The 21,915-nt window shown below is 36.2% G+C and overlaps 1 protein-coding gene across 1 annotated transcript in view; it reads left to right on the forward strand.

Annotated features, from left to right (window-relative positions):
* The window catches only part of MED30 (mediator complex subunit 30), a 44,774-nt gene that overhangs the window by 6,873 nt on the left and 15,986 nt on the right, over positions 1–21,915 (forward strand). Inside the window, exons 2-3 of the mRNA XM_037803253.1 lie at positions 19,350–19,508; positions 20,212–20,316. Coding sequence (XP_037659181.1) covers positions 19,350–19,508; positions 20,212–20,316 — 264 coding nt within the window. The remainder of the gene's footprint in view (positions 1–19,349; positions 19,509–20,211; positions 20,317–21,915) is intronic.

A 21,915-nucleotide genomic window follows, 5' to 3' on the forward strand; every position in this document is an offset into this window, starting at 1 on the left:
AAATGAACTGTATCAAAAAAAAAATTAAAAAAAACACAATAAAAAAAACATTTCAAACAAACCATAACAAGGGAGTCCAACATGTTCCTACTCTACCCCAAGAAAATAACCCAATATAGGAACATTTCTGTGAACTTGTTCCCACCGCACCCACCAGAAATTAACAAGCCATTGTCATTCCTGGGCATTCCCAGAATGTTAAACTTACCCACGATAGCTTATCTGTTCTTACTGGGTTATTGTTCTCCCTTCACCAGTTGCTCTCTATCTCTCGTTCCCCTACATTCTACATATAAACCATTTATTTTAGGAGTATGTTGGTTAACCTCCAGGTGTTTGTGAATTTTCTGTCTCTGATGGTTATTGACTTCTAATTGTATTCCATTGTGGTCAGAGAATGTGCTTTGAATAATTTCAATTTTTTTAAATTTACTGAGGCTTGTTTTATGTCCCAGCATATGGTCTATTCTGGAGAAAGTTCCGTGATCACTAGAGAAGAATGTGTATCCTGGTGATTTGGGATGTAATGTTCTGTATATGTCTGTTAAATCAAATTCATTTATCCGATTGTTTAGGTTTTCAGTTTCCTTATTGGTCTTCTGTCTGGTTGATCTATCTATGGGAGAGAGTGATGTGTTGAAGTCTCCCACAATTATTGTGTAGACATCCATTACTTCCTTTAGTTTTGCCAGTGTTTGTCTCATGTATTTTGTGGCACCATGATTGGGTGCATAAAGATTTATGATTGTTATTTCTTGTTGAATTGCCCCTTTTATTAGTATGTAGTGGCCTTCTTTGTCTCTCATAACATCCTTGCATTTAAAGTCTATTTTATCTGAGATTAATATTGCTACTCCTACTTTCTTTTGGCTGTAGCATGCATGAAACATTTTTTCCCATCCTTTCACTTTCAGTTTCTTTGTGTCCCTGTGTCTAAGATGAGTCTCTTGTATGCAACATATTGATGGTTCATATTTTTTGATCCATTCTGCCCATCTGTATCTTTTAATTGGGGAGTTTAATCCATTTACATTCAGCGTTCTTACTATGAAGGCATTTCTTGAATCAGCCATTCTATCCTTTGGTTTATGTTTGTGAGATATATTTTTCCCCTCTCCCTCTTATTGTCCTTTAGGGAACCAATATTGAATCTCTTTAGTACTGAACCTTTCTCCATCTCTCTTTCTCCTTTCTTTGTTTCTCTGTCAGTAGGGCTCCCTTTAGTATCTGAAGTAGGGCAGGTCTTTTATTAGCAAAATCTCTTAGGATTTTTTTGTCTGAAAAATTTAAGCTCTCCCTCAGATTTGAAGGAGAGTTTTGCTGGATAAAGTATTCTTGGTTGGAAATTTTTCTCTCTCAGAATTTTAAATATGTCATGCCACTGCCTTCTCTCCTCCATGGTGGCTGCTGAGTAGTCACTACTTGCTCTTATGTTGTTTCCTTTGTATGCCTTCATAGTAAGAACATTGAATGTAAATGGATTAAACTCCCCGATTAAAAGATACAGATATAGATGGGCAGAATGGATTCCTTTGTATGTTGTACGTTGTATAAATTGCTTTTCTCTTGCTGCCTTCAGAACGTGCTCCTTCTCCTCTGTATTTGACAGTCTGATCAGAATATGTCTTGGAGTGGGTTTATTTGGATTTATTCTATTTGGAGTTCGCTGGGCATTTATGCTTTGTGTATTTATATTGTGTAGAAGGTTTGGGACGTTTTCCCCAACAATTTCTTTGAATACTCTTTCTAGACCTTTACCCTTCTCTTCCCCTTCTCGGACTCCAGTGAGTCTTATATTTGGACGTTTTATTTTATCTATCATATCCCTGAGATCCATTTCTATTTTTTCAGTTTTTTTCCCCATTCTTTCTTTCATTCTTTCATTTTCATTGATTTGTTCATCAGCTTCTTCTAGTCTTGTACTATGAGTATCCAGAATCTTTTTAAGTTGGTCAACAGTTTCTTTTATTTTCATAAGATCATTTTTTTATTTACTCCTGCAATTTCTTCTTTATGCCCTTTTAGGATCTTCTTCAAGTAATTTATATCCTGTGCCATGCTCTTCTTCATGTCCTTTATATCCTGTGCCATGCTCTCGTTGATTGTCTTTAGTTCTTTCAATAATTGCTCCAAGTACTGTGTCTCCTCTGATCTCTTGATTTGGGTGTTTGGGTTTGGGTTATCCATAGTGTCTGGTTTTTTCATATGCTTTAAAATTTTCTGTTGTTTTTGGCCTCTTGGCATTTGCTTTACTTGATAGGGTTCTTTTAGGATATGTAGGCTTATTCAAAGCCTAATCTCTAATTTGTCAGATCTATAGCTTGGTGGCGTACACTTTCTCTAACTAACTAGCAGATAGCATCTGTGAGTCACCTATTCCCCTCAAGTCAGTTCTCCCCAACTTTGTCTTTGTGGTGTGTGGGGGTCTGATTCTTGTGCGGTCCAATTGGTGCACCAAGTTTGGGTGTGTTGTTGGTGCTGTCCGCCCTGAATGTGGGGCATGTGTCTGAGCGGTTAGGGAGGGAGGGCAGCTTTAATAATCAAACCTCCCAGGTGTTCCCAGAGATTTAAGGCTGTTGCAAGAGTCTAAACCTTCATTTCAGTCTCGCCACAGATTGTCTCTGCTGCTGACCCACAAGTCCTTGGTATTGATGTATGGTCTCTGAGATTTCCAAGTGGGTCCCTATTCCAAGTCGTGCCCTTCCAGGGCCTCTCCTGAGGGAAGGCTGTGCTACATCAGAAGTGCAAGCCGTCCCTCAAGGAAAGTTCTGGGCCGCTGGGCCATGTAGGTGTGTTCCCAGCCTGCTGTAAGGATAGCTTTATGGGGCACGTTAATGTCCCCCTTTTCACACAGCTCCACCTTCCCAACTCCGGGACAATTAGCTGTGGGTGCACGAAAGGCTGTTGTCCACACCCAATATTGTGGTGTGTGTGCGTGATGCTGGAAACGCTTCCCATTGCGCTGGGATTTTGGGCGCAGTTCTGGGCTGTGGCTCCAGCGCCAGGCAGGAGCATTCCCAACCCGCCGGGAAGAGGGCTGCAAGGGGCATGGTTATTTTCTCCTTTTGTCTCCCCTCTACCTTCCTCGCTCCCAGACAATTAGCAGTGGGTGCACGAAAGGCTGTCTTCCATGCCGGATACTCCACCTCCAAACGCCAACCCACAGTTTCCCCACACCACAGCATGGCTGCCGGACATTCAGCAAGCTTACTCACTTGTTTCAGAACGCAGACTCCTGGTTTCACCAAGTGCACAGTCCCTGTGGATTTAGCAGACCTTGTCCAGCTGGTGAATCACTGGAACTGGTGTTCTGGGTCACTTTCTGGCTTTTATCTAGTATTTTTCATGGAGGTGTTTTTTTGCCCTGTCTCTCCTAGCTGCCATCTTAGGTTCTCCTGCTAAATGTATTTTTAGGAGTTTGTTTTTGAGAAGTCATTCTTTACTTGTTAGGTGTCCTTTAACCACTTGAGAATCTGATCAAATATGAACCCTCTTCTGAGAAAAATGCACACACATACACATTTTGCATAAAATTTCAGGAGGTTAAAGGACTTCCACCCAAAGATCCCTAGATCCCAGATTTCCTGTGTAGGAGAGCATTGCTTTGGTTCTGTTTATTATCCCTTAAACTTTTTTTAGTTTAAAAAATTTTTAAATATATAATACATTCAGAATTCAGAAGTTAAAAAGGACATTACAATGAACATTCTCCCTCTGTCCCTATCCTCTAGCTACCTATTCCTTCCCTTCAAGCAGTGATTGTTAATGATTTTTATTAATATTTTTATGTATCCTTCTAGATATTATATGCTTAAACAAATATATACATATATTCTTTGATTTCCCTCTTTTTAAGATAGATAAATAGCATAGCATACACATTATTTTGCATCTTTTTTCCTTTGATACCTTTTGGAGTTATTCACAGCCATACTTTCTTTTCACTTTTTTACAGGTATATATATATTGGAATATTATAATATTATAATTTGTTTGACCAATTCTCTAGTGAAGGGCATTTAGGTTGCTTTTTTTCCCTAAATGCAGTTTTATTGAGATATATTCAAACACCATATAATCCATCTAAAGTATACAATCAGTGGCTCACAGTGTCATCATGTAGTTGTGTATTCATCACCACAATCAATTTTAGAACTTTTCATTACTCCCCCCAAAATAATAAAAAGAAGAAGAAAGAACATCCAAGACATCCCATACCCCTTATTCCCCCCTATTATCTATATATGTTTTTGTCTTTATTTTATTACTCATCTGCCTATACACTAGATCCAGGGAGTGTCAATCACAGGGTTTTCACAATTACATGGTCACATGATAAAAGATATATAGTTATACAGTCATCATTGAGAACCAAGGCTACTGCATTACAATTCAACCGTTTCAGATATTTCCTTCTAGCTATTTTAATACACTAGAAACTACAAAGGAATATGTATGTAATGCATAAGAATAACCTCCAGAATGACCCCCTTGACTATCTGAAATCTCTTAGCCCCTGAAACTTTATTTTGTTACATTTCTATTTCCTTTTTTGGTCAAGAAGGCATTCTCAACCCCACAATGCCAGGGCCAGGCTCATCCCTGGGAGTCATGTCCCACATTGCCAGGGAAACTTACACCCCTGGGAGTCATGACCCTTGTAAGGGGGAGGGTAGTGAGTGAATTTGCCGAGTTGACTTGGAGATACAGGCCAATACAAGCAACAAAAGAGGTTTTCTGAAGGTGACACTTAGGCATAGTTATAAGTAGGCTTAGCTTTGCCATTGGAGAGAGATGTTTCATAAGGGCAAGCCTCTAGATTGAGGGCTTGGTTTATTAATTGGAAGTCCCTATTCTTAACAGAATATCAGAATTCCCCAGGTAGAGAAATTTAATAGTCCCACATTTTCCCCTGGTCCCTCAAGGGGACTTTGCAAATACTTTTTTTTTTTTTTTGTGCCCCAAATATTGTGATGTATTGGGTTATTACATTAGCCTGTACAGAATAAGAAGAACTCAGTCCCTCTTCTAGGTTCCATGTAATGACGATGTTTAAATACACTGACCAGATAGGTTAAATTAGATAGTGTGACACAGAAAATATAAATTTTGTACCAAATAAATCTCTTTTCCTTTGGTTTCACACAGAAGTTGGAGTTTTAGAATATAGTCAATATCATCCTTTACCCTGGATTCTAATTTATCTTAGTCCTGACCAAGTTTGTTTCATTCGTATCTCTAATTGTAGTCTTATCTCTTTTTTATCTTTAACAGTTGCTATATGGAGGAATACTGACTTACAGAGCTGCTGAACTCTGAGTCTCAGGTGTTACACAGATACCCAAATTTCCAGGGAACTGCCAGGTTATACACAAAGAGCACAGCATCTCAGAATTTAGAAGTAACAGTTAAAACTCAGGAATAGATATGACAGCTGTAAGCACTTACAATCTAGGAACCTTTACAAAAAGCCTTATTGAACATTCTGTACTCCTTAATCATTGATTGCCCAATCTCTGCCCCCGTTCTATCACCAGATAACTGATGCTCTCGATTTCAATTCTCAGCATTTGCTCATTATAGTTTATATTAGTGAGGCCTTACAATATTTGTCCTTTCATTTTAGGTTTATTTCACTCAACATAATATCCTCTAGATTCATTCACCTAGTTGCATGCCTCACAACTTCAGTGCTTCTTGGAGCTGCTCAGTATTGTTACATTTATACACCACAGTTCACCCCTCCATTCATCCATCAATGTACCCTTAGGCCACCTCCATCTGTTGCAAATCAAGAATAGTGCTGCCATAAACATCAGTGTGTAAATGTCTATTTGTATCCTTGCTTTCAGTTCTTCCCAGTGTACACCACATAATGGGGTTGCAGGATCATATGATAGCCCTGCACCCAGCCTCCTGTGGAACCACCACACTGCCCTCCAGAGGGGCTGCAGCACCTGCTTCTCTGTCAAAAGTGAATAGCCATATTTCTCTTTCCATATCTTCTCTAGCACTTGTATCTTTCTGTTTTTTTTTAAACAGTTTTATTCATACACCATACAGTCCATCCTAGTTGAACCATCAATGGCTCCCAGTATAATCAGTTATGCACTCACCAACACAATCTATATGAGAACATTTCCATTTTTTCTGCAAGAAAAGAATAAAAAAAATTAAAAATAAGGATTAATAAAAAATGAAAAGGAGAGACAGTCACATCAACAACAAGAATCCCATAGCCCTCTATTATATCCCCCTGTTATTGACGTTTAGCTTTTGTATATTGCCTTTGTTACAATTAGTGGAAGAATATGACACTGTTACTGTTAACTATAGACCCTTGTTTGCATTGATTTTATTTTTTACTGTGTACTAAAACTTTTTCGACAGCTTGCTCAATGACAGTCATTTGTTCTCCCTCATGTAAAAACTTTCTTAACATTTGTACATTTAATCACCATCATTGGTGATTTCTAGGTTTTGCTGAACTATACAGTCAGCCTTTATCCTGTTAATCTTTCCGGTGTCATACATGCCATTAGCATTCCTCTTTGAACTCGTACACAGCTTTGTTCATTACACTTACAGTATTGTGTCACAATCAGATAGTATTGTGCTATCCATTTCCAGATCATTACAGTCAATCCTGTTAAATATTCTGTACTCCTTCAGCATCAAATGCCCAATCTCTACCCCCTTTATCACCTGTTAACCTGTGTTCTTAACTTTAGCTCTCAGAGTTTGCTCATTATAGTTAGTTCATGTTAGTGAGGCAATACAGTATTGTCTTTTTTTTTTTTTTTTTTTTTTTTTTTTTTTTTTAAATAGAGACTGAGTGACCTTCCTAAGTCACTGGAATGTGAATGTGATTTGGACCAGCTTTGCCTAAGTGAAACCAGTGCACAGTGGCATGTTTTATACATGATGATCTCACATTATCCAGAAAACATTAGCAGTGGGGAGACCCTTGATAGTCAATGGGATAATGTGTTGGCCATCTGAGCTGGTAAATAATCTTTTTCTCTTCCTATTTGTATTTCTAGAAATAGCAGTCTATGCTCATCTCCAAGTCAGTATATATCATGTATGTTGTAAATCCATTGTAGTCTGTTTTTTTTAATGCAATTTTATTGAGATATTTTCACGTAACATTCAGTCCTTCAAAGTGTTCAATCATTTGTTCATAGTATCATCATATCGTTGTGCATTCATCACCACAATCAATCTTTGAATATTTGCATTACTCCAAAAATAAAATAAAAATTAGAATAAAAAAAGAACATCCAAAACATTCCATTCCTCTCCTCCCCTCATAGTTCATTTACTTTTTTTCACACTCATTCATTGTTTTTTAATTTTTTGATAAAGTTAAAGAAAACAATAAAAAACATTTTAAACAAAATCAAAACAAAGGAATAAGAAAAAACAAATAACCTAAAATAACTACATTGCTTCCATCATGTTCCTATCCTAGCCCAAGAACATAAACAGACTATAACCCAACAAAAGAATAAGAAAACAGATAACCTAAAATAGCTACATTTCCTAAGTTCACATAGCCTAAGTTATTTCCACAATGATGCATCCGTATCTCACATTATCATCACTTAGTTGTACAATCCTCATCACTCTCTATTTTAAACAGTTATGACCCAAAACATGTTGTAGCTCCTGTCAGCCCTTAGTTATTTGTCCCTAGTATTTGTGTAATACTAGTATGGTATTCATATTAACTATAGTCCCTAATATGCAATGTGTAGATTTTCCCCATATATCCTTTTGTTGTCAACTCTTTGTGCTAGTGTCATACCTTAGAGGTATATCATGTGAGCACCTATCTATATTTGTGGTGATGATCTGTGGGAAACATGCCTTTAAACAACCCCTTTCATTTCTATTCACCTTCAATACAGCACTGATACTTATAATCCCATTAACAATCATCACCCCTATCCATTACCATACCTTTGAATTCACCATCATTATCTTATCTGTACATATTAGATTATCATTCCCCTCACTAGCTACTGTCTATCACTAAGACATTGATTTTACATTGTTTCTATAGTTCATAGAAGTGGTAACATACGATATCTCTCCTTTTGTGTCTGAGTTATTTCACTCAGAATTATATCTTCAAGGTTCATCCATGTTGCCATATGTTTCAAGACCTTGTTGCTTCTTACTACTGCATAGTATTCCATCATATGTGTATACCACATTTTTTTACCCACTCATCTGTTGAAGGACACTTGGGTTGTTTCTATCTCTTGGCAATTGTGAACAATGCTACTGTGAACATCAGTGTACAAATGTCTGTTTGTGTCACTGCTTTCAAATCCTCTGGGTAAATACCAAGAAGTGGAATTGCCAGATTGTAGGGTAACTCATTATCTAGTTTTCTGAGAAACCGCCAAACTGTCTAGTGGCTGTACCACTATCTAGTCCCACCAGCAATGAATAAGAGTTCCAATTTCTCCACATCCTTTCCAGCATTTGTAGTTTCCTGTTTGTTTGATGGCAACCTTTCTTATTGGACTGAGACGATATTTCATTGTGGTCTTGATTTGCATCTCCCTAATAACTAGTGAATAAGAACATTTTTTAATGTGTGTGATGGTTGGGTTCATGTGTCAACTTGGCTAGGTGGCCTAGCTGTCTGGTCAAGTGGGCACTGGCCTGATGATTCCTGTGAGGCTATTTGAGGCTGGTTGGTTTGTCGGATCATCAGTCAATTGACTGCAGCTGACTGATGACTCATCAAGGGGCGTGCTTCCACAGTGAGAGAATGCAATTGGCTGGATTTGGTCCGGGTGATCAGTTGGAGGCTTATAAGCCGGACGGTTAGAGAACCTTCACTTCTTCAGCTGCTTAGTGAAGCTTTTCCTGGGGAGCTCGTCGAAGTTGCCAGTTCGTTTCCTGAGGAGTTCGTCAAAGTTGTCGGTTCGTTTCCTGAGGAGTTCTTCAAAGTTGCCGGTTCGTTTCCTGAGGAGTTCGTCAAAGTTGTCGGTTCGTTTCCCGAGGAGTTCGTGGGACGTCTTCCTTGGAGTTGACAGCTTGTTGACGGCTCTGCAGAATTTGGACTCGTGCGCTCCCGCAGTTGTGTGAGTCACTTTTACAATTTGATAATAAGAGACATCTCTCATTGATTCTGTTTCCAAGGAGAACCCTAACTAATACAATGTGTTTTTTGGCCATTTGTATTTCCTCTTCAGAGAACGGTTTTCTCATATCTTTTGCCCATTTTATAATTGGGCTGTCTGTACTGTTGTCTTTGAGTTGTAGGATTTCTTTATATATGCAGGATATCAGTCTTTTGTCAGATACATGGTTTCCAAATATTTTTTCACATCGAGTTGGCTACCTCTTGACCTTTTTGATAAATTCCTTTGAGGTACAAAAGCTTTTAAGTTTGAGGAGTTCCCATTTATCTATTTTTTGTTTTGTTGCTTGTGCTTTGGGTGTAAGGTGTAGGTAGATTTTTGATGACTCATTGGATCTCTTTGCTTGTGATTGGTTTGCTGAGGTCTTCTAATTTTTCTTGGGTCAGTCTAGGTTTTTCATGTGTTTCTAAAATTTGTCCGTTTCCTCTAAATTGTCTAGCTTGTTGGCATACAGTTGTTCATAATATCCTCTTATGATTTTTTTTATTTCTTCGAGATCTATAGTAGTTACCCATTCTCATTTCTGATTCTGTTTATTTGGGTCTTCTCTCTTTTTGACTTTGTCAGTCTAGCTAAGGATCTGTTAATCTTGTTGATCTTCTCAAAGAACCAACTTTTGGTCTGATTTATTCTTTTTTGTTTTTGTTTTTGTTTTTGTTCTCCAGCTTATTTATTTCTGCTTTAATCTTTGTTATTTCTTTTTGTCTCTGCTTTAGGGTTAGTTTACTGATCTTTCTCCAGCTTCTTCATTTGTCAGTTTTAGCTCTTTCTTGCTTTTCGTTATATGCATTTAGAGCTATAAATTTCCCTTTCAGCACTGACTTTGCTGTATCCCACAGGTTTTGATATGTTGTGTTCTCATTTTCATTCATTTCTAGAAATTTACCAATTTCTCTTGCAACTTCTTCTTTGACCCACTGGTTGTTTAGGAGTATGTTGTTTAACCTCTATATTTGTGAAAGATCTGGTTCTTTGGTAATTGTTGATTTCTAGTTGCATTCCATTGTGGTCAGAGAGTGTGCTATGAATAATTTCAGTCTTTTTTAATTTATTAAGACTTGTTTTGTGCCCCAGTATGTTATCTATCCTGGAAAACGTTCCATGGGCACTAGAGAAGAATGTATATCCTGGTACTTTGGAATGTAACGATCTACATTCTGTTAAGTCTAATTCATTTATCATATTGTTTAGCTTCTCGATTTCCTGATTGATCCTCTGTCTAGTTGTTCTATCTATAGAAGAGAATGGTGTTTTGAAGTCTCCCACTATTATTGTAAATGCGTCTATTGCTCCCTTCAGTTTAGCCAATGTTTGTCTCATCTATTTTGGAGCTCCTTGATTGGGTGCATAAACATTTATAATTGTTATTTCTTCTTGGTGAATTATCCCTTTTATTAATATACAGTGTCCTATATTTCTTACGACATCTTTGCATTTAGTCTATTTTGTCTGATGTTAGTATAACTACCGCAGCTGTTTTTTGATTGCAGTTTGCATGGAATATTTTTTTCCATCCCTTCACTTTAGTCTATTTGTGTCACAGGGTCTAAAATGAGTCTCTTATAAACAGCATATCGCTGGGTCATATTTTTTAATCCATTCTACCATCCTGTATCTTTTAATTGGAGAGTTTAATTGATTCATAGTCAAAGTTATTACTATGAAGGGAGTTCTTGATGCAGCCATCTTATCCTTTGGTGTTTAGTTGTTAGATCTATTTTTTTTCCCTCTCTCTTTTTTCCCCTTGAAATTACTTTACTCTTCAGTTCTGTGCTGTTCTCCAGACCTCTCTCCATGTTCTTTTTTTTCTCAGCTGGTAGAGCTCCCTTTAGTATTTCTTGAAGGGCAAGTCTCTTGTCAGCAAATTCTCTCAGCTTTTGTTTGTCTGAAAATTTTAAACTCTCCCTCAATTTTGAAGGAGAGCTTTGCTGGATAAAGAGTTCTTGACTGGCAATTTTTCTCTTTCAGAATCTGAAATATGTCTTACCACTGGCTTCTTGATTCTAAGTAGTCAGTACTTAGTCTTATGTTGTTTCCCTTGGATGTAGCGAATCTTTTCTCTCAGTGCTTTCAGAAGTCTTTCCTTCTCTTCAGAAGTATATGTCTTGGAGTAGACTTATTTGGATTTATTCTTTTTGGAGTTTATTGAGCATCTTTAATTTGCAGATTTATGTCATTTAGAAGGGTTGGAAAGTTTTCCCCTACAATTTCTTCGAATACTCTTCCTAGCCCTTTACTCATCTCTTCCCCTTCTCGAACAACGATTCTTATATTTGTGCGCTTCATGTTTGTCCATTTCCCTGAGAGCCATTTCACATTTTTTTATTTTTTTCACCGTTATTTCTTCTGTGCTTTCACTTTCCATCACCCTATTCTTGAGGTCGCTAATTCATTCCTCTGCTTCAAATCTGGTGTTCTGTATCTCAAGAATATTTTTAATTTGATCAACAGTATCTTTTATCTCCATAAGATTCACTACTTTTTATTTACTCTTGCACATTCTTCTTTATGTTCTTGTAGGGTCTTCATATCCTTTATGTCCTGAGCCATAATATTGATATTTGTGTGTACTTCGTTAATTGCTCAAATTTTGTGTCTTTTCTGGCTTTTTAGTTTGTTCATATCTTTTATATCCTGTGTAATTTTCTGCTGGCTTCAGGGCATTTGCTTATCTTGATACAGTTGTTTTGGGAAGTGTAGAATTAATTAAGCCTTTATATATAATTTGTTTTGCTGGAGTGCAGTTTCCCAATCCTACCAGCAGGTGGCACACTCAAGGCACAGCTTGTTGGAGTGCAGTTACCCTAACCTGCCAGCAGGTGGCATGCTCAAGTAGGTCTTCCTCAAACTTCTGCTGTGTGGTAGGTAGAGTCCAAACCGGGTGGGGAACCAATCAGTGTACCAGATCTCCATTTGCTCTGGGGAATTTGAGTCATGGGGCTGCAATGCTGCTGCCTCCCCCCGCCCCATGCAGCAGTTAGTCAGGGAGCCTGATCAAGAGCACCCTGCAGTGCGACATGGGCCCTGCCTGCCTGTTCTCTGCCTGCTTTGCACCCTCAAGTCTCTGGGGTGTGGGAAGGGCTCCCCACATCCCCCAGCAAACTGTTAAGGTAGGTGAATAGGAGTGGCGAGCCACTGCTCACTCACTTGCCTGAGGGTTTTGTTGCTGTAGCCTGAGGCGGGGGGGGGTTGGATGGAGAACACCCATCTGCCATCTCTGTTCCTCTTTTGTAGGGTGTCCCCTCCATGTACTGTGGGGGACCTTCTATGGCCAGTCACACCCCAGAACTGCGGTCCCTGGTGTCCTTCAGCCCCTTTCTAGTTAGTTTTACAGAGGAGGAGAAGCCCGTTCTGCCTCACCTACTCTGCCATCTTACTGGAAGTCCCTCTTCAATTTTTTTGAAGATTTTGAGCAGGATTGGAACTAATTCTTTCTTGAATACTTGGTAGAATTCACGTCAAGCCATCTGGTCCTGGACTTTTCTTTTTGGGAGTTTTTTCATGACTGATTCAGTCTTTTTTCTAGTGATTGATTTTCCAGGTCTTCTGTTTCTTCTTGAATCAAGTGTTGGTTGTTCATGCTTTTCTAGGAAGTTGTCCATTTCATCTGATTTGTCTAGTTTGTTAGCAAATAGTTGTTCATAGAATTCTCTCATTATCTTCTTCATTTCTGCAGGGTCAGTAGTTATGTCCCCCCTCCCATTTCTGATTTTATTTATTTGCGTCCTCTCTCTTTTTCTTTGTCAGCCTAGCTAAGGGTCCATCAGTTTTATTGATTTTCTCAAAGAACCAGCTTCTGGTTTTAATTGATTCTCTATTGTTTTCATGTTCTCAATTTCATTTATTTCTGCTCTAATCTTTGTTATTTCATTCCTTCTGTTTGCTTTGGGATTAGTTTGTTGTTCTTGCTCTGTTTCCTCCAGGTGAGCGGTTAATTCCTCAATTTTAGCTCTTTTTTGATATAATTTTGTAGGGCAATAAATTTCCCTCAAAGCACTGCCTTTGCTGCATCCCATAAGTTTTGATATGTTCTGTTCTCATTTTCATTTGTCTCAAGATATTTATTGATTTCTCTTGTAATTTCTTCCTTGACCCACTAGTTGTTTAAGAGTATGTTGTTTAGCTTCCATATATTTGTGAATTTTCCACTCTTCTGCCTGTTATTGATTTTTAGCTTCATTCCATTATGATCTGAGAAGGTGCTTTGTATAATTTCAATCCTTTTAAATTTATGGAGGCCTGCTTTGTGACCCAACGTGATCCATCCTGGAGAATGATCCATGAGCACTTGAGAAAACTGTATATACTGCTCTTGTTGGGTGCAACATTCTGTAAATGTCTGTTAAATATAGTTTATTTATCATATTATTCAAAATCTGTTTCCTTATTGATCCTCTGTCTGGATGTTCTAGCTGTTGATGACAGTGGTGTATTGAAGTCTCCAACTATTATTGTAGAAGTGTGTACTTCTCCCTTCAGTATTGTCAGTGTTTGCTTCATGTATTTTGGGGCACTCTGGCTCAGTGCATAGATATTTACGATTGTTATGTCTTCTTGATGGATTGTTCCTTTTGTTAATACATAGGGTCCTTTTTTTGTCTCTTAATTGTTTTACATTTAAAGTCTAATTTGTCTGAGATTAGTGTAGCTACTCCTGCTCTTTTCTGATTGTTGTTTGTGTAAAATATTTTTTTCCAGCCTTTCACTTTCAACCTATGTTTATCCTTTGGTCTTAAGTGAGTATCTTGGTATAGACAGCATATAGGTGGATCCTGTCTTTTATCCATCCTCCCAATCTATGTCTTTTGATTGGGGAGTTTAATCCATTAACATTTAGTGTTATTACTGTAAAGGCAGTACTTCAACCATTCTTGTCTTTTGGATTTTATCTGTCATATCTTTTTTTTTTTCTGTCTTTTTACCCTATATTACCTTTACTGCTAATGTTTGTTTCTACGTTCTTCTCCAAATCACTCTCCTGTCTTTTCTTATCTGTCTGTAGCGCTCCTTTAATATTTCTTGTAGAGCAGTTTTCTTGTTCACCAACTCTCTCAGTGTCTGTTTTTCTGAAAATATTTAAAACTCTCCCTCATTTTTGAGGGACAGTTTTGCCGAGTATAGAATTCTTGGTTGGCAGTTTTTCTCTTTCAGTGTCTTGAATATATCATGCCACTGATTTCTTGCCTCCATGGTTTCTGCTGAGAGAGCTGCACTTAGTCTTATAGCTTCCCTTGTATGTGGTGGAATACTTTTCTCTTGCTGCTTTCAGAATTCTGTCTTTGACATTTGACATTGTGATTAGTAAGTATCTTGGACTAGGTCTATTTTCATCTGTTCTTTTTGGGGTATGCTGTGCTTCTTGGGCCCGCAATTTTAAGTCTTTCATAATAGTTTGGAAATTTTCATTGATTATTTCTTCCATTATTCTTTTTGCCGCCTTTTCCTTTTCTTCTTCTTCTGGTACACCATAACACATAATCATGTGCTTCGTGTTGTTATTCAGTTTCCTAAAACTCTGCTCATATTTTTCCATTCTTTTCCCTATTTCTTCTTTTGTGTGTAGGATTTCGGATGTCCTGTCTTCTAGTTCACTAATCCTTTCTTCTGGCTCTTCAAATCTGCTGCTGTATGTCTCCATTGTGTTTTTCATCTATTTTATTGTGTCTTTTCATTCCCATAAGTTCTGTCATTTGTTTTTTTCAAGCTTTCAAGTTCTTCTGTGTGGACACCCTCTATCTTCTTTATATTCCTCATCTCTTTTGCCACATTTTCCTTCAACTCATTGATTTGATTTAGATTTGTTTGCACATCTTTAATTAGTTGTTTCAACTCCTGTATCTCAGTTGAGGTATTAGTTTCTTCCTTTGGCTGGGCCATATCTTCATTCTCCCTGGTGTGAGTCATGATTTTTTGCTGGTGTCTGGGCATCTGATTTTCTTGCTTAGTTTATTCTGGAAGTCATTTTCTCTCTCTTACCTAGGGTTTTCTTGTTGGTTGGCTTTGTTCTCTATCTGTTCTTTGTCTCTCTCAACAGCCAGTGTCACATTGGCTCTGCCCCCAAGTCTCACACAAACACCAGGCTCCTACAGTGGCCCGCCTCAGGGATGGGGGTTATGGATTGGGCACCACAGCAGAATTTCTGTGTGTGGGTAAAAAAGTCTGATAGCTCCCAGCAGTGCTCTGTTTTTCACTGGCCAAGAAGACCTGGGTTTGTTTTAGGACATTGCTTTAAAGGTTGGATCATCTGTATTTCCAAGCCAAAACAGGAATGGGTTCCTGTAAAAGGGGGTTTAGAACCAGCTCCAGTGGGACTGAAATAATCTATGAATAGCCGTTCAGTTCCCTTGCACTTTCCAGTCTGCCTAGTAGATGGCACTGTTCAGTAACTTAATTGTCCTCAGAAGCAGTTTGCCTTGGAATCCAGGCTGCCTTTGACTGGGCAGGCTGAAACTGTGGGTTTCCTGTGTCCTCACTTTATTGGCCAAAATCTGGCTCTATGTGGGGCTGTGTCCCTCACTTTATTTGCGGCAGAGGACTCCCCCAGATGTACCAGTTTTCAGCCACCTCCCAGGCAAGGAAATGGCTGCCTGCTGCTATTTCCCTCAGGGGTGGAGGAAGGGCTTTTGGAACCAGGGTTGGAAAAATGGTTTCTGTCCATGTTTTCTCAGACTTTTTGTCCCTCACTGATCTGGGACTTGAAATGTTCTTCTGTCCCCTGTGTCTCACTGCTGTGAGAGAATTTGTATTCTGTGTTTTGTGAGGGATCCCAGCTGCTGTGAGAGACCAAGTGATGGGGAGCGGAGAGGACCAGCTGGTCTGGGTTGGGATTTTCCCACCTGATATTTCTCTGTGTTCAATTTGGCATTTGTATGGATGTTCTCCAATCTATATCTTCCTCCAAATTTCTGAACAATTCAGAATTGTCCTTTTTATTTTGTTGATTTTCTAGGGAGAGATTTTCAGTAGCTGTTTACATCACCTAAATAAGTGACATCACGTATTTAGGTTTCTTTTATCTCTTGCTATTACAGATAATGCTGCATCAAATAACTTCCTATGCAAATGTACAAGTTTATCTGTAGGATAGATTCTTAAGAATGTGTATGTGCTTTTAAAATTAGATAAATTTCACTGAATTGCCTTCCATGGCAGTTGTACCAGTTTATGTTACCATATCCAGCCAAGACCAGTAGTCTGAGCTTAATACAGTGGGTATTATACTTTTGGATTTGTGATCACTTGAGAGGTGAAAATTGTACTTTGCATTTCTCCTAGATTGAATGAGTTTCAGCATTTCTTCATTTGTTTAAGAGTTATATTTTCTTTTCTGCTAACTGCTGCTTCATATCATTTGCCCATTTTTGTATTTGCTATTCTTCCCCACCCCAAAATTTGTAGGATTTTGCTATTTACACATTAGGGAAACCTGCTGTTTGTAATATAATTCTCAAGTATATATATTTTTCCAGTCTGTTATTTACTCTTTGTCTTTGCTTATGATAGTTTTTTTCTTTTGTTTTGTTTTGTTTTGTTTTGTTCCTCTTTACTATGCATACTGTTTTTGAAAGGTAGTTTAAATTATCAGGCTTTCCCTTTAGGTTTTCTAGGTTCTATATTTGGTTATAAAGGCCTTCCCCACTCCAATATCAAGAATAATCCTGGTTTTTGTTTTAATTTTTACTTTTAAAACTTTGATCCATATGGAATTTATCCTAGTATAAGGTATGAGGTGTGACCACAGCTCTAGTTTTTCCAGCCTTAGTTTTTAGAAAGTTGATGAATAATTCATTTTTCTCCAACTGCTTTCCTATGCTACTTTTATACTAAATTACTATTTTACAAATGAGTCTAGTTTTAGGTGTTCTAGTTCACTTAGGCTATCTTTTATCTATTAGTGCCAAATTTTCTTTTATTTATTGAGGCTCTTTAATGTGTTTATACTTGTTCTTCAGAATTACTGTGGCTATTATAGCTTGCTTGATTTTCTGCATATTCTTTAGAATCAGCTTGTTTAGTTCCAAGAAAAACTTGTTAGCATTTTTAGTAGGTTCGTTTCCTCAAGAAAGGCTTGACATCATTATGTAATGTTCATTTTTACTTACTAAGACCTGGAATATCCTTTTATGTCCAGATGTAGTATTTTAAATTTTCATTTTTATCTTGAATTTTTAAAATTTTATTTCCTAGATATTTTATTTTTTATTGCTATTGTAAATGGGCCTTTTTCCTTTCCTATTTTATCTTTAAAAAAAAAAAAACAAAAACCAAAAAACAAAGCCATTGATTTTTCTATATTGATTTTGTCCACCCCGTTAGCAAAATCTTTTATTGTTAGTAGTACTTTTATTGTATCATAGGTAAATAGTGATCATTTTACCACATCCTTTTGTTTCAACCTTTCTCCCCTCTTTTTTTGACCTCTCTCATGTTGGCCTGTGCCTCCAGAACAGTGTTCACTAGTAGTATTAGAAGACATCCTTTTCTATTCCTGATTTTGGTAGAAATGATTCCAATCATGTTGCAGAAAACAAATATAAAGCAAGCTTAAGAAGAAAATTAAAATTGCTTTGAAATAAGCCCATTGTAAAAGCTTTAAAACTCAACTCCTATCCCTAGGAAGAGATTAGGTGTAAACTTCTTTTGTTTGTTCATAAATCCATAGTGATGAACTAGATGGTACCTTGTGCTGGCAGTATACATACTTAGCACACTTTTGCTTTGGCAGATAATTTTTTAGTATCTGTGAAAGTTAACAAAATGAACGATAATATCCTACATTATATTGGACAATGAACCCTTGATGCCTTTTCCTTTAAAATGTTTTGACTATTTCCTCTGGTATTTTATTACTTTTTTTTTTTTTTTTTTGAGACATTGTCCCCAAAGTGTTTTAATGCTGGAGAAGATCCATCTTCTTTTACACCATTATATTACAGGAAATCTGGAAATGAGAGGAAAAAAGAAAATAAATTATTCAAGCTTATTTCCCTAACACATCTTTTATCAACTATTTATATACCTTGCCAGTCTTTTTTTCATGTTTATGATTTTACCTATTTGTAATGATAGTGTAACCTATTTGTTTTTCTCTCCAAACATTGTATTGTATATTTTTTTAATGCATTCCTACTTCATCTGTTTACAAAATGAGTGATATTTTAATCATTTTTTAAATTGATTAACAAACAGGTGGTTTTCTAGCTACTAAGCTAGTGTTAGTGTTAGTGTCTTGGTTTTAAATCACCTGCCTCTAATCCAGGGTAAGTATAAGGATGAATTTGTATAAATGAAAGCAGTCTGTATTCTATAAAATGTGGCATAAATATTGTTAATTCTAATATTAGGATGATTTCACAAATAAAATTGTGGAAGTAAAATATTGTAAAGATGTCCAGAAAAAGGAAGAGTTTGTTCGTGAGTTTCAGCAACTCAAAAAAGATACATAGTTATAAGTTCTAAATGAGGAATAGTCAATTTGTGTTTATCTGTAATTTTATCACCATTTCATTATGCACTTTTGGCTTCTTTTGATAAAATTCCTAAATTAAAAATATATAAAGTATTCAAGACAGAATGATGATCAAAGCAGTTATGTGTAATAATTTATTAATGATTTTCAAGTACAGATTGATTTGCACCTGTTTCTCCTATCGATTTTTTTAAAAGTAAAACCTTTGGTGACAGCTTTATATTTTAATGTGTACCTTGTACATCTGAATTATCTTAACTGAAGTATTTTGTGACAGTTTTTGCAGTAGCATACTCTTATTTCTTCCGCTGTAAAATCATGATTTTCATCATTCCTCACACCCCCTGCATATTTTAACTTCCTGGTTGAGTTCAGCAGCTAGCTGCCTATTTGTAATAGTAAAAGGTAGTAAAATTGATCATTCTTTTAAAGTTATGATCTACATTAAAAATAAGAAGGGAAAAAGTGTTCCACCTGGTCCAAGAGCTTATTACAAACTTTTTCTAGAGCTATTTTTGCAGCAGTAAAACAGTTGCCAAGGAGCTAATAAAATGGGCCTGTGTTACTCTTAAATTGTTGAAATTACACTTGGTTAACCGTGAGAAACAGTTTGTTTTTATGAAGTGCTTAAAATTGTTTGTTTGCTAGCTTTACTTAAAAACAATATTTTGATTTTCATTACTTTATATTTTTATTGTTTTATTTTGTCTAATAAGCTGCCAAATGGTGTCACTTATCATACTGGAACATATCAAGACCGGTTATCAAAGCTACAGGATCATCTTCGGCAACTTTCTATTCTCTTCAGGAAGCTGAGATTGGTCTATGACAAATGCAATGAGAACTGTGGAGGGATGGATCCCATTCCAGTAGAGGCAAGTTTCAGTGGTAGAGAGAGGATGAGTACAAGATATGAAATAGTTTCAAGATATTTGTAGTATTTTTTTCCTTCTCTGTTTCTCCTATATTAGCAATATTTGCAGATTTTGAATTATATTGATTTTACTCCTTGACCAGGGAAGATGAAATGTGATACATACGTATCGAATGTAGTACTGTGTTTTCATTTTAATAATATTTAGACTATGGCATATAGTGTAGATTTTCTTTGTTTTTTTTTTTTGTTTGTTTGTTTGTTTTTGCTGGGGTAAGAATGGATATCTCAGTGCATGATTTTTACTAGGACTTTTAATAATATTGTAAAATACTTAAAAAATTGTTTTCACGTTTCTTTTGCAAAACAGCCTTGATGACATTGGTTGTCACATACCTTTACTCATTCACTCAGCAAATAATTGCCAGACATTGGGTAAAATATCACATAAATAATGCCAATAAGATGTGTTTCCTGTGCTTAAGAAATACATGGACTGTTGAGATAGATTTGTAAGAGAAGCCTGAAAACCTGATATATAGAATGCATCAAAATGATAAACTTCTAAAGCTGTTGAAATTTATTTTTGTACTTTTTTAAAAGAAAAGTATAAAAATTGACTCTAATATGGTGCACTGTATATACCAATATAATTGTAAAATGTGTCATATTTTTGACCTCTAACTTTTGTTTATCATTCTCAGCAACTTATTCCGTATGTGGAAGAAGATGGCTCAAAGAATGATGATCGGAGTGGCCCACCTCGTTTTGCCAGTGAAGAGAGGCGAGAAATTGCTGAAGTAAATAAAGTGAGTTATTAATCTGTACATTTTTTATTTCAGAATTATTGATAAAAATTACAAGGGAGTCTAATGTAACTTGAAAACATAATTTGAATTATACAATTACAGGAAGTTACCTCTGTGGCAAACTTATCCTAATTAGAATGCAGCCAAGAACTAAAAAGTAAGAAGAGATGCCATTAGAATAGTCAGAAGAGAGATCAGAAAATATGTAATGATGCTGTTAGAAGAGCACTCATTCACAAACCATTTACTTTTCTCTTTTCTTGGCAGAATTGTTTCCTCGCTTAGAGCATATTTGGAGTAATATATGATAAAAATTTACAGTTAGGAACATGAATGTCTCAGTACCTGTATAAGAAATTGAGATAGTTATCAAAACATTACCCTATACCACCCCCTAAAAAGTTCTGGACTTGAATGCAGTTCTTTCTGAAAACTTTCAGAAGTTCAGAAGATAATATTCAGATACTTCTCATAAAACATAGAGAAATAGGGAAAGTTGTTGGTTCATTCTGTGGTGGAAGCATGCCGGAGTTTACCATAACCTAACAAAAATAGCACAATAAATTAAACTGCCAGTCTGACTCTTTCACTTATACACACAAACACGTACCCTAGAAATTCTTTTTCTAGTTAATAGAATCTATCAATTCATAGAATGAACCAGAGTATTAACAATTAATCCACCACAACCAAAGAGGTGTGAGAATAATTCAGTTTACATATGTGATATGTAATCTCAGTAGATAAAATTGGAAAAAAAAGGTTTTTCTCAGATGTCTAAAAGAAATTTGATAGAATTCAATACTCATTGCTGGTTAAAAGAATACTTAAAACTATTAACAACTTAGCATGTTTGTTTCAGATCAGTAGACAACATTTTTCATACAGATAAAAAATAGAAATATTCATATTAAAAATATACATAAAATAGGATTCTTGACACTGATATGCTAATACTATTTTAGAAGTTATAGTCAGTACAAAAAGACAAGACAAAGAAAATATTAGGAAGCAAGAGATAAACTATTATGTACAAGTATATTAGAATGCTCGAAGGAACTCTGTGATAAACAACTAGAGTCAATAAGTTTGATAAAAGGCTTAAAACAAGACTAATACCATTGTCTTGCTGTAAAGTAATTACATTATCAGAAATTCTATTCATAATTACAACAAAAACATTAAGTAGCTAGGAATTATCTCTGATATGTGTGACTGAACTTTATTGAGATACCTAAAAGAGGTTTTGAATAATTAAAAGGACATATAAATTTCTTTTATAGGGTAATAAATATTATAAAAATGCCAGTCATGATGTTTTCATAGTTTTAATGCAATGACAATTCAAACCCAAATAGAACGTTTCTTGAAAGTACATAAATAAGAGGGTTTTACTGCAATACCAATCCAAGTAGAATTTCTTTCTTGAGAGTATACAAGAATATCAAAGAGAGTTCAGATAAGTAAGAGTAATAAAGCAGACTGTTTGCTTCAAAAATTCAAACATAATAAAACAGATTATAGACACAGTAAGTAAATGTATAATACTGGCATAAGAATAGACAGATTAGTAAAATCATAGCGAGAAAACAGTCTTCC

Source organism: Choloepus didactylus, chromosome 14, assembly GCF_015220235.1.
Source record: "Choloepus didactylus isolate mChoDid1 chromosome 14, mChoDid1.pri, whole genome shotgun sequence".
Lineage (NCBI taxonomy): Eukaryota > Metazoa > Chordata > Mammalia > Pilosa > Megalonychidae > Choloepus > Choloepus didactylus.